Below are 16,699 nucleotides of genomic sequence, written 5' to 3' on the forward strand. Positions count from 1 at the left end.
GGTATATAAAAGGCAGGAGCCGCACTACTGATTTATAGTGATACTGAAGTGCACTGCAGGATCTACACTACTGCTTTATAGTGGTACTGAAGTGCACTGAGAACTGTTGGGACCCATGACACATCTACACCAAGCAGGATATAAAACTATGAAAGCAGTATGAAAGTGGTATATGGTATGTGTCATGGGCCCTAACAGTTGTCAGTACATTTCGGTACTGCTATAAAACAGAAGTGTGGCTCCTGCCTTTTATATACTATTTTCGTACCACTTTCATAGTGGTATATCCTGCTTGGTGTAGATGAGCCCCTTGATTCTAACATGTAGATGATGATAGTGGTGATGATGATAATGATGATGATTTTAATATGCAGCAAGTTTTGCAAAAACTGGGAGAACTTACTTGTTTAGTATTTGGGAACAAAATTGCTAGCTGGGAATAGTTAGAGCTCAGGAAAAATAAGAATTTGTTATCTTTGTAAAAGTATGGGTTTAAAAAAACACCAGAAAATATTTTTGATTTCTCACCCCTGCACAAGAAGGCCTTCTTGGTGTCTGCTCCCAGGCTGTAGAACTCCCTGCTGAGGGAAGCTAGGCTGGTTCTCTCTCTGCTGTCCTTCTGCCAGGAGGCCAAAACCTTTTATTTAAGCGGGCCTTGGGTGTGTAAGTGAGTCTTAGGTTAGCTGTTTTTATTCTGTTATATTTTTTATTCTAATTGTGTTTTAATGCATTTGTTTTATTATTGTTTTAGTGAAGTTATTTATGATTGTAAGCTGCTTGAGTGTGCCATTTTTCTTGGTAGAAAGGTGGGGTAGAAATCAAATAAATGAATATGGAGTGTTCATTTAAAGCTGCCTTCCTCAGCCTGCTGCCCTCCGGATGTCATCAGCCCTGACCCTTGGACATAGTGGCTGAAGCTGATGGAAGTTGAAGTTCAAAACATCTGGAGGGCATCTGTTTGAGAAAGACTAGGCTAGAGTATTTCCATCCTTTGGGAAAGTTAATGTAGAAGAAGCAACTGTGTATTTTCTTTTGAGGCAAAATGCACAAAATTCAACTTAAGTACTCTTCAGTGCCCCATAGCCAAGAAAATATACTCTTCAGCACCCCATATTCAGTGTAATTTATAAGCCTGTACTAAAGCAAAGTCCTCATGGATAAAGGCTAGAAAATAAAACCATCTCCAGTTTACTCCATGTACATCTCCATGTACAGTTTACTCCATGTACATCTCCATGTACATTGATGGTGCTATATAAATAAATAAATAAGTAATAATAATAATAATAATAATAATAATAACTGATAAAAAAAGAAAGGTCATAGAATCATAGAATAGTAGAGTTGGAAGGGACCTATAAGGCCATCGAGTCCAACCCCCTGCTCAATGCAGGAATCCACCCGAAAGCATACCTGACAGTTGTCCAGCTGCCTCTTGAATGCCTCTAGTATGAAGTCGGTTTGCCACAATTTTGAAAATAAGATGAATAATCAGGAAATATAGTTTTCCACCTTCAGCTGCTGAGGTGGGAATGACAATATTTTTATAGGGTCAACTGATGTCTTTATAGACCCCACAGATCCTCTCTCCAGACCCTTTCCTGCCTTCCAAGAGAAGAGAGGAAGCCCCTTCTAGAGATAAAAGCACTCCTAGTGTTTCAGATCACTTCTTTTTTCAAAGATGCAAGATAGGGCTAGGAAGGCAACTTGGATGACAGTAGCTTGTTTTGGCCCCCTTCTGTACAGTCAGAGAAGGGTTTCTACTCCTGGGGCCTCCTGAAGAGGCAAATGTGTGAACTGACCGTTTCAGATTCAGTGAAGGCACCAGAATCAAGACCTGCAACATAACAATCCTTAATCGCTATTTGAAATAATATAGTACTGCAAATTGTTTTAATGGAATTCACTATCAGGCATAAAGTTGTATAATTTGAGCCAGTGTGGTGTAGTGGCTAAGGTGTTGGACTGGGAGTTGGGAGATCCGGGTTCTTGTCCCCACTCAGCCATGGAAACCCACTGGGTGACTTTGGGCCAGTCACAAACTCTCAGCCCAACCTACCTCACAGGGTTGTTGTTGTGAGGATTAAAATGGAGAGGAGGAGGATTATGTTCGCCACTTTGGGTTCCTTGGAGGAAATAAGGCAGGATATAAATGTAGTGGAAGTGAAGAATAGATTTAAGGGACTAGATTTAGTAGATAGGGTCCCGGAAGAACTATGGACAGAAGTTCGCAACATTGTCCAAGAGGCGGCAACAAAAAACATCCCAAAGAAAAAGAAAACCAAGAAGGCAAGATGGCTGTCTGCTGAGACACTGGAAGTAGCCCAAGAAAGAAGGAAAGCAAAAGGCAACAGTGATAGGGGGAGATATGCCCAATTAAATACAAAATTTCAGAGGTTAGCCAGAAGAGATAAGGAATTATTTTTAAACAAGCAATGTGCAGAAGTGGAAGAAGACAATAGAATAGGAAGGACAAGAGACCTCTTCCAGAAAATTAGAAACATCGGAGGTAAATTCCAGGCAAAAATGGGTATGATCAAAAATAAAGATGGCAAGGACCTAACAGAAACAGAAGAGAGCAAGAAAAGGTGGCAAGAATATACGGAAGATCTGTATAGGAAGGATAATAATATCGGGGATTGCTCAGACAGTGTGGTCAGTGAGTTAGAGCCAGACATCCTGAAGAGTGAGGTCGAATGGGCCTTAAGAAGCATTGCTAATAACAAGGCAGCAGGAGACGACGGTATCCCAGCTGAACTGTTTAAAATATTGCAAGATGATGTTGTCAAGGTGATGCATGCCATATGCCAGCAAATTTGGAAAACACAAGAATGGCCATCAGACTGGAAAAAATCAACTTATATCCCCATACCAAAAAAGGGAAACATTAAAGAATGTTCCAACTATCATACAGTGGCACTTATTTCGCATGCCAGCAAGGTAATGCTCAAGATCCTGCAAGGTAGACTCCAGCAATTCATGGAGCGAGAATTGCCAGATGTACAAGCTGGGTTTAGAAAAGGCAGGGGAACTAGAGACCAAATTGCCAATATCCGCTGGATAATGGAGAAAGCCAGGGAGTTCCAGAAAAACATCTATTTCTGTTTTATTGACTATTCTAAAGCCTTTGACTGTGTGGATCATAACAAACTGTGGCAAGTTCTTGGTGGTATGGGGATACCAAGTCATCTTGTCTGCCTCCTGAGGAATCTGTATAACGAACAAGTAGCAATGGTAAGAACAGACCACGGAACAACGGACTGGTTTAAGATTGGGAAAGGAGTACGGCAGGGTTGTATACTATCACCTTACCTATTCAACTTGTATGCAGAACACATCATGTGATGTGCTGGGCTTGACGAATCCAAGGCTGGAGTTAAAATTGCAGGAAGAAACATTAACAATCTCAGATATGCAGATGACACCACTTTGATGGCTGAAAGCGAGGAGGAGCTGAGGAGCCTTATGACGAAGGTGAAAGAAGAAAGTGCAAAAGCCGGGTTGCAGTTAAACCTCAAAAAAACCAAGATTATGGCAACTAGCTTGATTGATAACTGGCAAACAGAGGGAGAAAACGTGGAGGCAGTGACAGACTTTGTATTTCTGGGTGCAAAGATTACTGCAGACGCTGACTGCAGCCAGGAAATCAGAAGACATTTACTTCTTGAGAGGAGAGCAATGACAAATCTTGATAAAATAGTTAAGAGCAGAGACACCACACTGACAACAAAGGTCCGCATAGTTAAAGCAATGGTATTCCCCATAGTAACCTATGGCTGCGAGAGCTGGACCATAAGGAAAGCTGAGTGAAGGAAGATAGATGCTTTTGAACTGTGGTGTTGGAGGAAAATTCTGAGAGTGCCTTGGACTGCAAGAAGATCAAACCAGTCCATACTCCAGGAAATAAAGCCAGACTGCTCACTTGAGGGAATGGTATTAAAGGCAAAACTGAAGTACTTTGGCCACATAATGAGAAGACAGGATACCCTGGAGAAGAGGCTGATGCTAGGGAAAGTGGAAGGCAAAAGGAAGAGGGGCCGACCAAGGGCAAGATGGATGGATGATATTCTGGAGGTGACAGACTTGACCTTGGGGAAGCTGGGGGTGGCGACAGCCGACAGAAAGCTCTGGCGTGGGCTGGTCCATGAAGTCACGAAGAGTCGGAAATGACTGAATGAATAAACAACAACAAATAAATGTAATAAATAAATAATATAAATTAATAATAACTTAGGCATATAGTGTTCCTGACTGGCACTTGAGGTCCTAGAACATAATATAATGCATTTAGGATGTCCAGTTATAGTTTGGATATGGTTTGTGCAAACCAAAGTTTGCTGAATTTGGAGGCCACAGCTAAAGGGGCACAACAGGGGCAAACATATAAAAATATGTATTCTTATTATGAAAACAATGACAAATTCTCTTATTTGTTAGCTGAGGAAGTTTATATGGGTGCCACAAATCAGAAGAATCTGTCCTTAGCATTGCACATTCCTGCTGTTATATTAATACATATGGTAACAAACCCATCTCAGCACAAAAACATTCCATCATGAACCGCTGTTTTTTCTAACATGTATATGGATAATGTATGAGTGGCAATTTCTTCATTAACTTATGTTTATAAATATTGCAGGTGGGCCTTTTAGGAAGAACTGGCTCAGGGAAAAGTACTTTGCTCTTTGCTTTTTTAAGGCTCTTGAATACAGAAGGGGATATTCAAATTGATGATGTCTCCTGGAACACCGTCTCTGTACAGCAGTGGAGAAAAGCATTTGGAGTAATACCCCAGGTAAATTTACACTGGCCTGTGAAATTGGCTTTTATGTAAATCATTTTGCCCAACCACACACTTTGTTCATATAAAATGTTCAGATAGATTTCAGATTTAAAATAACCTGTTTAGGTAGAACAGGAACAAAACAAGGTCGGATATAAAACATCTAAGTAGGAAAGAGCATCTATGCTCTGTCTTCTCCCCACCCCAGTGCATTACAGTTCACTCACTTATCACATAGTTTCAGCAAACCATAGTTTGCTGTGGCTTCTGAATCAGATAAACTATAGTTGCACATCTCATATTTAGTCTCCAAACAATAATTTTAAATCCATCTCAAACCAGTCTGCTGTGGAGGCATTTGAGATTATGTGCAAAATATAGTTTGCCCAATTCAGAAGTCACAGCAAACCAAGAAATTAGTGGATAAACTGGAGTATGTGACCGGAACTGAGAGCATGCAAGCAAATAGGCCCTTGCCAGTGGCATGGTTTGGCCATTACATCTGGATTAGGTGAAAATTCAGCAGTCCATATTCTGTAATTCTATCTGTACACTAGTAAAAATGTAAGATACAATATCCAGAAAGTGAAACATTTCAGAGACTGGCTATAGTCTAAGCATTTCATATGCTGATGCCTATTAAACTAGTATCATATAATGAAGAAACCATCCAGTGTATTTATATTAATCAATTTCTTCTAGTGATTTCTGAAGCTGTTAAATCATATCATACAGACTATGCATTAGTTTACATCTCAAGCCTAAACATACTTACCAGAAGTTAAATATCTTTGACTTTGTTGCAATCATAGCTCAATTAGAGAGATCCCTGTCCCCTCACAGAACTCAAAGTCCCAGTAGTCCTTGGGTAGGAGGATGTTCTATGGAAATTAAATTAGTATGTGTGGTATTTGGGTATTAATTACCCTTGGGAATTCTCTCTTGAAATAGAAAGAAATATGGGCAATTGTATAACATGCCCTAGCCCTGTTCTTCTTGACTGTAAATCCCCACTTTGCACTTAATGACAGTTCACACCTTATGACAACCAAGAGGTTAAACAAACCCAGCAGTTAACCCATGGTTTGTTGTTGGTTTAACCACTGCATTGTTTAGTCACTAAACAAACCAGTGATCTGGATTCACGTGTGATCTTCAGCAACCTACCAAAAAACAAACAAAAAAAACCTGATCATGGTTTGCTGAGTGGAAGTGGTTGGCATGCTGCAGGCAGCATGTCCACTCTCTCCCACGTAACTTTAAGAGCCCATGGGTCATTTAGCCAATCAGCTGTTGTTACATGTGAACTGGCAAGTTTCCCTCCTCCCCTTAAATACCTCAGAGTAGGTAGCAGTCAAAAAGAGAGAGACAAGACAGGGCTCAAATGTAGGATTTAGTAAAGAGGGGAATTAAGTTATAATCCTACACATACTTACCCAAGAGTAAGTCCCACTGAATTCAGTGGTGTGTTTTTTAATTTGTGATTTTAAAAGGCAACAGTTGTTGGTGGGAACACATAATCAGTTGAATCTACTCCCAGATACGGAAGTGTTTGCTTTATTCCCAGGTTAACATATCTGTTCATCTGACTAATGACAACTAGCCTGACATATACACATTAGACACTTGCCAAGAAACTTGAAGTTATTCTTCAATGGTTCATAGTTACTGACTGAACTGGTGTGTCCACTACCACCTTTGCTGCAAGCTGAGAACAAAGGGAACATTTTCTTTGTTAGCTTTCAATGTCAGTATCAGCTGCTAAAAATACTTATTCCTCAGTGACTTGGAAGAGGAACGTGTTTGTTTTTAAAACCCTGGAAAAAATGTTCAAATCCTATTTCTCAATTTCAGCCTGCTTACTCTCAGTGGTTTATTTTCTGCAAGGAGATTTCCTATATTGGAGGAGGAAGATGACTGAGATGGCCTGTCCCTAACTCCTACTGGCATGGTCAATCACGGAGACATTTTCTCACCTAGGCCTTGCACAGAGAGGTTTCCTAGACCACAGTCAACTCTTATTACTTAACTGGACTTTCTACCCAGGCTAGTTAAACACTGCCATTCAGTTTCAAGACGTAAAAGATACAATACAGCTGCAATTTAGTAATGCTCTTGTGTTTCTGCCTGTCATATAGCTGTGAAAGACACTAAGCCTCTGTCAGGAGAAAACAAAACATGGCAGCTCTAAGCAGCTATCCCATTTCTCTGCTTCCTATTGTTCAATTTTCCTTCTGTCAGAAAAAAGTGCAATTGGGGGCAAATGGGAAAGTGTGAGAAGAGCATATGGACACGTACAGCGTTTGCAACAAGCCCACGCTTGGGATCATAGCTAGTGCTACAATGGGCTTTTAGAATAATAGTTATCCGACTGTATACTAGGATACATTATTAGGTCAAGAAGTTTTGTAAGGTAATTTTCTGGTAACAAATAATGGGAGTAGTTCAGAGGGACAGTTCAGGAAAAGATGATACAATGGAGTTCATGATTTCATGTTTTGGAAGTTGAATCCTAATATGATTTCCAAATATAATTTCTGGTCTTTCCCTTCATCCCAGCTGACTGATTGTGCTTAAAATAATGCTTAGCATTTATATAGCACTTTGTGTTCAAAGCACTTCACATAATTGTTGTAATCCTTACACAGCAACGAACCTTTAAGAAATTATCCCCATTGCAGATGGGGAGCTGAGAGTGATGGCTTTGCCTAAATTCATGGCAGAAATGAGATTTCTAGCGGAGTTTCTCAGGATGCAACCCTATGCACGTTTAGACAGGGGGGAAAAGGCCTACAACTCCCAGCATTCCTCAGCCAGCCATGTTGACTTGGGAATACTGGGAGTTGTAGGATTTTTTTCTGTCTAAGCATGCATAGGATTGCGCCATTAGCCACCTACTAACATGCTAGCCAGTAAGTGCAAGAAAAATAGGGTGGGGGGATATGGCATCTTTGTTGTATGAACACACATGCCACAACTGTAGCCTCTTAAAGTGTTCAAGTTTGCTTAAGAAATCTTATCCTTGATATCTTCACTTTTTAGCAGTTATATAACAGACACAGGCTCTGCCAAACCCACAGAAATTAAGAAAAAATATATATAATCTGAGAACTGAGTTTCTAAGGTTACAAGCATATACACACCTGCTTGGTATTACAGGGAATTGCCTCTGAGTATTATTATTACTGTTATTATTATTATTATTATTATTATTATTATTATTATTATTATTATTTATATAGCATCGACAATGTACTTGGTGCTGTACAAAATATACAAATAAAACAGCGATACCCTGCCTAGAGGCTTACAATCTAAAATCACATGCATATTATGTTTTGGGCTGTATGTGACTTCCTTTCTTTTGCAGATCTGCCTATAAATAAGTGCTTCCCACTGAACTTTAACCATTCCAAATGTCTTGGAAATTTGGGGAAATATAGCTTAAAACACGAATTTCAATTATTTAAAAAGAAAACTAAACTTGATATGTAGATACTTTAGAGAACAATTTAAAGATAATTCTGGAAAGAGTGACCTCTTCCCAGTAAGACCTTCTGTTCCAGCCTAAATTTTTCTGTTGTTTATTTTCAGGTTTATTTATTTATTAAGTTTTTAGACATGAGCCTACTTCTTTTCATTTTGTAGGTTGTAATTCTATGCATATTCACTTGAATATAGTGTGAGCTAAGTAAACATGCAGAGATTCAGCCTGTCTTACTGTAACACAATGGGTGAGTTCACATGTCATGATAAACCACCCTCAGAATAAGTCACCATGGGTTGGTTGTTCACTCACTAACCTAACAGATGATCGGGCGCTCTGTGGCTAGCCATGGCTTATTCCACCAACCTTCAGTCCCCCTCAGTTGTCCTGCTGGCTCTGGCATGTATTCCAGGCACTTTTATGACAGAGCTCCTAGTTACTTCAGTCCTTGCGTCGGCATCCTTTCTGCAATTGGTCTACTGGGGTTGTTGGCTCCTGAGGGAAACTTCCCCCACCCTGCATTAGGTTGCCAAATGTAATTAATTTTCTGAGCCCAGATGAATTTCAACCTTTAAAAACAAGTACATTGTGGTTTTGCACTCTTGCAAGAGCACACCACTGCCTGTCCTGTACTTAGGGCTTTGCTAGACCTGCCGGCTTACGCCGGCAGGGAGGTGGGGCCAAGGCGCGCTAACGTTAGCGCGCCTCGCCCAGGCTTCCAGACGGCGGAGTCGCAGGGAGGATGGAAGCCCTGCGGCGTCCGCCATTTTTTTTTTTAAAAAAAAAGGGGCCGCGGGTGGCCTGAAGACTGTGGCAAGGTAAGGGGTGTTTTTTAAAAAACTGGGGTGGGGGGGAAGGATGGCAGGGTGGGTGGCAAGGGGGTAGGGCAGGTGACCAAGGGAGCGCCGTGCGCCGTGTGCTCCCTCTGTCACCCGCCCTCCCCCCTTGCCACCCACCCTGCCATCCTTCCCCCTCCCCTCTCTTTCCCCCCCGCCCCCGGTCCGATGGGCACAGCGCTCATACGAGCGCTGTGCCAGGCAGGTCCGCGGCTTTTCGCGGCTATTCGCGAGCGAGTAGCCGCAAAAAGCTGCGGAAGTGGCTAGACGTTCCCCAGCTCCGGCCTGAGGCCGGAGCTGGGGAAAAAGCGCACCATAAGCGAATTCGCTTATGGCGCGTTGGAGGAGGCCTCACTGCGGGCTGCTGCCGGATTCCCCTGTGCGTCATCTGGACGCACAGCAGGGAAACCGGGTTGGAAGGCGCGCTAAGGCCTCGTCTAGCGACGCCCTTAGTCCAGCATATCAACATCCCCCTCTTGTCGATGTCATTGTCAATTTCATCCTCTGGTTTGGTGCTTCCCAAAAACCTTTTCTTTAAAGGTTGCTTTTCATCACACTAATATAAGGACACCTGCCTCTAAAACTCCATTTCTCCTGCAGCTGCCAACTGCTTTTGGCTCCCCACCTCTGCACCCAATCGCAAAAAGGAAATAATTTTCTGAGTGGATGTGGGAACATGTTTGCCAGGTTCCTTATTGTTATTTTGCTTTGATATTTAGCCAGGCACACCAGTATCTCCTTCTTGAAAATGACCTCCACTTTGGTGCTTTGCTTGCTAGCAAACACCTCTTTTTTTAGAGGCTGCTTCACATTATACTGAAGTAAGTACACCCACCCCAGGGATGGTGTTGCTGCTTTCACCTCCCTCCTTTCATTCTTGTCTCTTCCCTCCACTGGCCTCAGCTGCTAGCTGTTATGTACACATTTCTTAAGCTTTCATTGATGTCCATAGAAGCCAGTGTCAGGATCAGATCCATTTTGGAGGGCATTGAATCTACATAATTTTTTCTTGGAGCCTATTTTGGGAATCCCTCCATGATGTGGGAAGGATGCTCAGGCTGAGATACAAGAGACCACATACACATTGACCACATACACATTGCCAATCATATATCTTATTGCATTCCATATTGTTGTTTTCTTATGCATGTAAAAAGAAGGGATTTTTACTAGCTCTGTTTGTTTGCAATGTTCTAAGGTTTTTATTTTATCTTTCTTTGTAAAATGATCATTAATCAGATTATTACCTTCAAATACTGACCTTTCCCAGTTATGTAGGGACTTCACAGAACTTAGATTTAAAGTAACGTCATCTGCATACTTTGAATAGAAATGTAATAAATAAGAAATGTAATAGAATAGAAATGTAAGAAACATAATAGAAATGTAATAAATGTAATAAATAAATAAATAAATAAATAAATGGAGATACATAGTTACTCTGCTGCAGGAGGAAAAATGTGATTTCAGTTGTAACCAAACTGAAGATATATTTAATTGTTTATTATTTCCCCCGTTACTGGTTGGATCCAGACTTAGCACTGTTTAGAGTACCGAAATCAAAAGGTCTACTTGAATTATGATTGAACAGGAATTCAAGGAAAACATTTTAACTAAGAATCATTTCTAAGCATCTGGATAAAACAGTGGTGGGGAACCTTTGGCCTTACAGCTGTTGTTGAAGTCCAGCTCCTATCAGAGCCCAGCCAACATGGCCAATGGTCAGAGATTATGAGAGTTGCAGTCCAACAACATCAGGAGGGCAACAAGTTCCATATGCCTGGGATAAAACACCAGAAAATATAGTGCTTGAACTATTAACAGATAAGCAGTTTTTCTTTACTTACACGGTGGCATTATTTGCCATAGCAGCTAAACAATATGGATGCATTTTCCTTAATAAATTCTATTATTCATTGAACGGAATTGATTCACATGTGTAGCAGTTATGGCTGATACACATTTGAAAGTATGACATTCTAATCTTAGTTTTAACCATGAACTATTTTATAAATGTTTACATATATTATAATGCTTGATAGTTTGTTTATATAGTGAATGGGTTGAGAGGTTGGATAAACAGAAAGGTTTTGTTTAACCAACAAAGCTATGTTCTTTAATCAATGGATTCTAATTGCACCTGTGATGTCAGTTAAATGTTTGGCTGGATTAAAAAGATAAAATGAGGAAATTGTGTTTTGAATTCAGAACAGCGAAAGAGCATTTTTTTTAAAGGCCTACTTTTACAAAGGGAGCAGCACTATTAGGAAAGTCAGCTCATTCAGAACACGAAAACAAGTATTTCATGCATCTGTGGATAGCAATTGGTAAGAAATATTACAGGTGTTATGAAGGTGTCTCTTTCTTTTGCGAAAACCAGTTTGTTCAGTTCAGTTTTCTATGCCATCACAAGACTCCCAAATATGTAATTCATTATTTTAATAAACAGCAAACCAAGTGTAAACAGATCTACGCCAGACATGGTTTCCTCTATTGTACTAGTATCACCACACCCAGTAATCCCTATGCAGAGAACACTGGTGGCACCACTAACTTTAAGAAACCATCAACAAATATAAACAAAGGCCTCAGTATACATGGCGTGCCTCATGAAGTTATTTTTCTCTAGCCAGGGATAGATATCCAAATAATGCAGTATATATACTTGCTAATGAGAAAAGAGAGCCTGATATATTTACTGCTGATTAAATAATATATATAATCTTTGGTAGTTTAGGGATTTAATTAATTGACAGTTGTTCTGGAGTAGAATATTAGTCTAAGGCTGCAATCCTGTGCACAGTAAGGCTGACTGAACTCAGTAAGCATGCATAGGATGGGGTTGCAGGAGTCCTACAACAAAGAATTGCTTCACAATGGTACTCCCAAAGCAGTTTTCAGTAAAAACAACAACAAATGAAAATCCAATGAATAAATCAAAGTACAATAAAACCATGAGAACAGAATAAACAGCTGCAGCTTAATCAACAGGAGAGACCAAAACTTCAAATTAAACTAAAATCTGGGGAAAATAAAAAAGATCTTGACAGCTTGCTTAGAGCTTGAGAGAGAAGGGAGCAACATACCCTTTCCTGGGAGAAATATTCAACTTAGCCTTCAATCACTTCCTAACAAACTGGGCCTCCCAGTTTAGTAGGGCGCTCAACACCACCTCCTACAGGATCATGCAACAGGATTTGATCTTTCAGGTATCCTGATCCTAAACTGTTGATTGAACCTAGCACAAGAAGAACCAATAAAGTCCTGTTAATTACCCCAGCCATAACCATATCAGAAGTAGTCAGCTGTGCAATGGTTCACTCTAACATCTTCCATTTTGGCTCAAACGTCTCAGCCCTTGGGATAGCATTTTATATCTTGTATGGAAATAATAAGTATAAGTAAACATATTATGAAGCATTTAAAAATGTGACCACATTATTTTCTAGATTATGACTGATGTTGTTAGGTCAGGCCAATTCCTATGTGAGCTAAAGGGGACTTTGTTACTTGATTTTTGTTTTCCTTTAGAAAAGTAAAGCAGACAAGAAAGAGGGGGGAATTATAAACTCTCAAGCTTTTTTTTTTATAGAAAGTGTTTGTTCAACGTGCACAATGAAGGAAAAAACCCTGAGAAACCTATATTCTCTGGTGACGCAGCAACTGTCACGTTTGTTTCACCTTCTTGGAACAGTTGTGAAAGGGTTACTGTCATTTGAAGCAGAATAAATCTTTCCTGTCATTGTGATACAAAGTCTCTCACACTCATCTAGTGTTCAAAGAGATTAAGCAAATATTGAATTTGGGCTGGGATATTTCCCCCCTCCCTCAAGCCACAGTCTCAAGAGTGACTAAGAGGTGTCCATTTCTAATCGTGGGAGACTGGGTGGTGGAGGGGAGGGGAAAGGCAGAAAACATTTCAGCTTCCTTTAGATTCTAAAGTTTACAACCACTGGCAACAATCTAGTTTCGGCAGGAGTTGGGAGGTGTATGGGGGAAGATCAAACTTAAAGTTAATAAGAAATCTAAACCCACCTCCTCTACTCCCGTACAGGACACTGGAAGGAGCGAAAACATACCACAACTTCAACTGTGCAAGATTTCTGAATTGGTTAATTAATAATAGCTTATTTCAGTCACAGTCCAATAAAAGTTAATAAAACAAAACCAGTAGAAGTCAATATGACAAAGTTAATCCATAATAAGAATATAAAGAAAATCACAGATGAGCCAAAGGGGAGTTCTACCTAATTTGTATTGAGGATAAAAATAATTTAGCTACCTTTTCAGTAATATGGAATCATCCCTTAAACATAAAGATATTAGATTTTCAGTGGGTTTTGACCTTTCTCATCATATACATTTCTCTGGGTATCTACAGTAATGTACATATTGGTGTTATTTTGGCTTTCACCAGTCAAAGCCCATTGTGTGCTTTCTGTCATGCAAGGGTTGAAAAGATCTCTTGCTTTTCTTATGAGATATTTTCAGGCAATTGTGTGCAGCAACTGCTGTTTGGGAAGATCAGAGACAACAATGGAAAGGGGGTGTGTGTGGAAAGTGTGGTAAATTAGATGGACCAAGGCTGCAAAATCAAAGCCAATCCCATTGACCCAGTGGCAATTTTGCATGGTGCAATTCTATCAAATAATATAAACAGAGTTTCTGCTGAAAAAGAGTAAGCCTCTCTTATCAGTCATAGGCTTAGCTGCTCAGTGGAAATCCTGTCTATTATTGCATGCAGTATGACACTGTTTATTACTTATTTTTAAGGCTGTGTTTTTTAATGGATTTGTTATAATCTTGTATTTCATTGTTGGTTAGCCATCTTGAACACTATTTTTTTGGAGGAAAGGTGGAACATAAATTTAATAAATAAAGCTGCAGGATCACACAGTCTGGGTGGGAATTGTGGAACATGGCTGTTTTCGTACAGGGGCAGCAGAACATTTTGTGTTGGACCTGTCAACTTTTTTGTTTCAGGTTGCAGATGTAGCAGGAAGAAATTTTGAACCATTAATTCTGTTAAATTGCGGGCTGACAGTTTGGGGTAGATTGCTGGTTAATACTCCATAAGGGCCAGTAAATGTCTTGTCAGACACTTGTGGTTGTTTCTTATTTATTCTATTTTAATCATTTATTAGCAGCCCTTTCAGTGCTGAAGGTGGCATGCAGTGGCTAATATTTGTAGAAGATAGTTGGGTATCATCAGAAATCTTTCTATTTGGATGAAATATCCATCAGAACCCTTCTCCTGCCCAGCTAAGTGGAGGAGAAAGGTGTGTATGTGTAAACAAACAGGCAATATGGAAAAGGTAGAAAGATAATTTTGAGTTGGTTAAAAAACCTTGCTGGTGAAGGGACTTTCTCTGTGGATCTGATATGGGGTAGCAGATTTGCCATCTTCTTGGTGTGCCTTCTTTTTAACTCCATTTAGGTCCTACTTGTTTGTTTAAGAAGCAACAAAAAAGGTGTTGTTGTTTTAAAATCACAGTCTACAGTGTTTTCTCATCCAAAGAAAACCAAATCCAAGTGATGCTTCTCTGGAGATCCTCAACACTTAGGAAAGTGTAAAGCATGCAACAATACCAAAGATCACATTTGTAAATTGGGAGGAATTTAAAAGGTTGAAAAAAGTTGGGCATTTCTTCCTTGTGATACGCTGTTAATACCTTGTTCTTGTTTCTACTTTCTATGTTTGCAGAAAGTATTCATATTCTCTGGATCTTTTCGGAAAAACTTGGACCCTTATACACAATGGAGTGATGAAGAACTATGGAATGTTGCTGAGGAGGTAGGAATGCATGTTTCTGTCATTTTTCATTTTCAGTAAGATCAATATATTTTCCAAGTAATCAAGGTAGGTAGAGGAGTCGCACAATGGATTACAAACTAGCCCAGTAACTTTATTACTCATATCTTATAAGTTGTTGCAGAACAGACTTTTATCCATTCCTTCAGAAATTGAAGCCCCGTTAAGAAAAGCACCATGGGGATAACTGCAAAACTTAGTTACTCATTTCCATTTCTTTCTCTCTCAACCTTTTAGCACTTTCTGGGGATATGTAATTACGGTCACTTCCTGATTCTGTCATAAGACAGGCTGAAAGCAAAAATGAATTCCTCTTGGTTCCTCAGTTGGTTGTAAATCCAGGCAGGATAAAACTTAGAGAATGGCCGATCAACCTCCCATTAGACCTCAAAAAGGCTTATGAAGTATTTGCAAGGCTGTTACCATGTTGATTTTGCTCAAATTATTCTTTCCCCTTCTGCTTCATGACTACAGTTTGTTTGAAGGGGTGGATAAATGTCAGTTTTGCTTTTTCCCACATTCAATTTTTTAAAATCTCAAATTCCTTCTGCCCTATTTATGAAGGCATTTGTGAATTTTGGTAAGTTCTTATAAAATATTAGCAACTGAAATTCTCACCCATCCCTAGTCTTTTGCCACACAGTTACTCCATGGAAAAGGGACCCTTGGTCTGAACCCACCTGGCTCTTGTGTTCTTATGGAAATGATCCTTGATATATCAGTTTCCCATTGGGGATTCTGAAGGCCGTGCCCCCTGTCCCAGTCACAAAAACATACTCTGCTAGGAACTGTGGATACCTGTTGCTGTTTATCCTGAGATGGCAGGCCTCAGCAAGAAGGCAGGCCTACATCAACAAATCAGGACTCTGGTCAGCTCCCTTTGGAGCAAGCACCAGAGGCAACTCCAAGCAAGCTAAGGATGTGGACTGTAGTCATTAATAGCTCCATGGCCTGGCTGCAGCATCTATCTCCTTCCCCTCTGAGGCTTTAAGGAGCTGGTCCCTGTTTCATACATGTTGGTTTTGGTGGGCTTCCTGCTGCCTTTGGTTGTTGGGTAGTAGTAACAGGGTACCCTTCTGCAATGCAGAGAGTTTTGAGGAATCAAAGAAGGAGGACAGGGTTATCGTTTTGGGCAAAGCAGATGCTGACAGTTCCTGGGGGTTCTCTCTCATGAGAGTCACCAGCGAGGCAGGTGCTTCCAGGGCTACTTCTGATTGTGGTTCCTGCCCTAGTCTTTCTGATCCTCTCAGGCATCATAATCTGAGTCCTAGGCTACAATACCACTGGACTTTCCCCTGCCCCGAGGTAGATGTTTAGTCTTGGTGCAGTTAAGGGGAAGGGGGAAAGCAGAATTGAGGTGACCATAGCCTGCAGGCAGCAGAGTGTGCCCACCTTGAATCTGCTCATTTAACTGGCACCTCTAGCTTAGCCAGAAGGGCAGGACAGGGGTCAAGAGGTCAAGGGGATCATTGAGTCTAAAGTCCAATTGAAGAAGCAGATACTTTTAGCCCTGTCTTAGGTGAAATATTACCTTGCATTTTGGAATGGCTGACTTAAACATGCTGACAGGTAGAACAATAAAATTCAGACAACATATGATTACTTTGTAGGAGACCTTCTTCAAGAATAAATACATAAAAGCGTAGGAAGAGAGAGTTTACCAAAGGAGCCTTTGATTTAAGGGTTGAAATAAAGGTGGGATTTGTTTGAACAACTTTATTGTATGCTTGCATAAAGACCTCAAGAGTTCCTATTTTTAATTTCAAATTTTGCATCCTTAA

General features: G+C 40.3%; 1 protein-coding gene across 1 annotated transcript in view; it reads left to right on the forward strand.

The window, feature by feature from the left end:
- The window catches only part of CFTR (CF transmembrane conductance regulator), a 108,130-nt gene that overhangs the window by 81,709 nt on the left and 9,722 nt on the right, over positions 1 to 16,699 (forward strand). Inside the window, exons 23-24 of the mRNA XM_063134054.1 lie at positions 4,640 to 4,795; positions 14,811 to 14,900. Of these exons, the coding sequence (XP_062990124.1) occupies positions 4,640 to 4,795; positions 14,811 to 14,900 (246 nt within the window). The remainder of the gene's footprint in view (positions 1 to 4,639; positions 4,796 to 14,810; positions 14,901 to 16,699) is intronic.

Source organism: Elgaria multicarinata, chromosome 9 (assembly GCF_023053635.1).
Source record: "Elgaria multicarinata webbii isolate HBS135686 ecotype San Diego chromosome 9, rElgMul1.1.pri, whole genome shotgun sequence".
Lineage (NCBI taxonomy): Eukaryota > Metazoa > Chordata > Lepidosauria > Squamata > Anguidae > Elgaria > Elgaria multicarinata.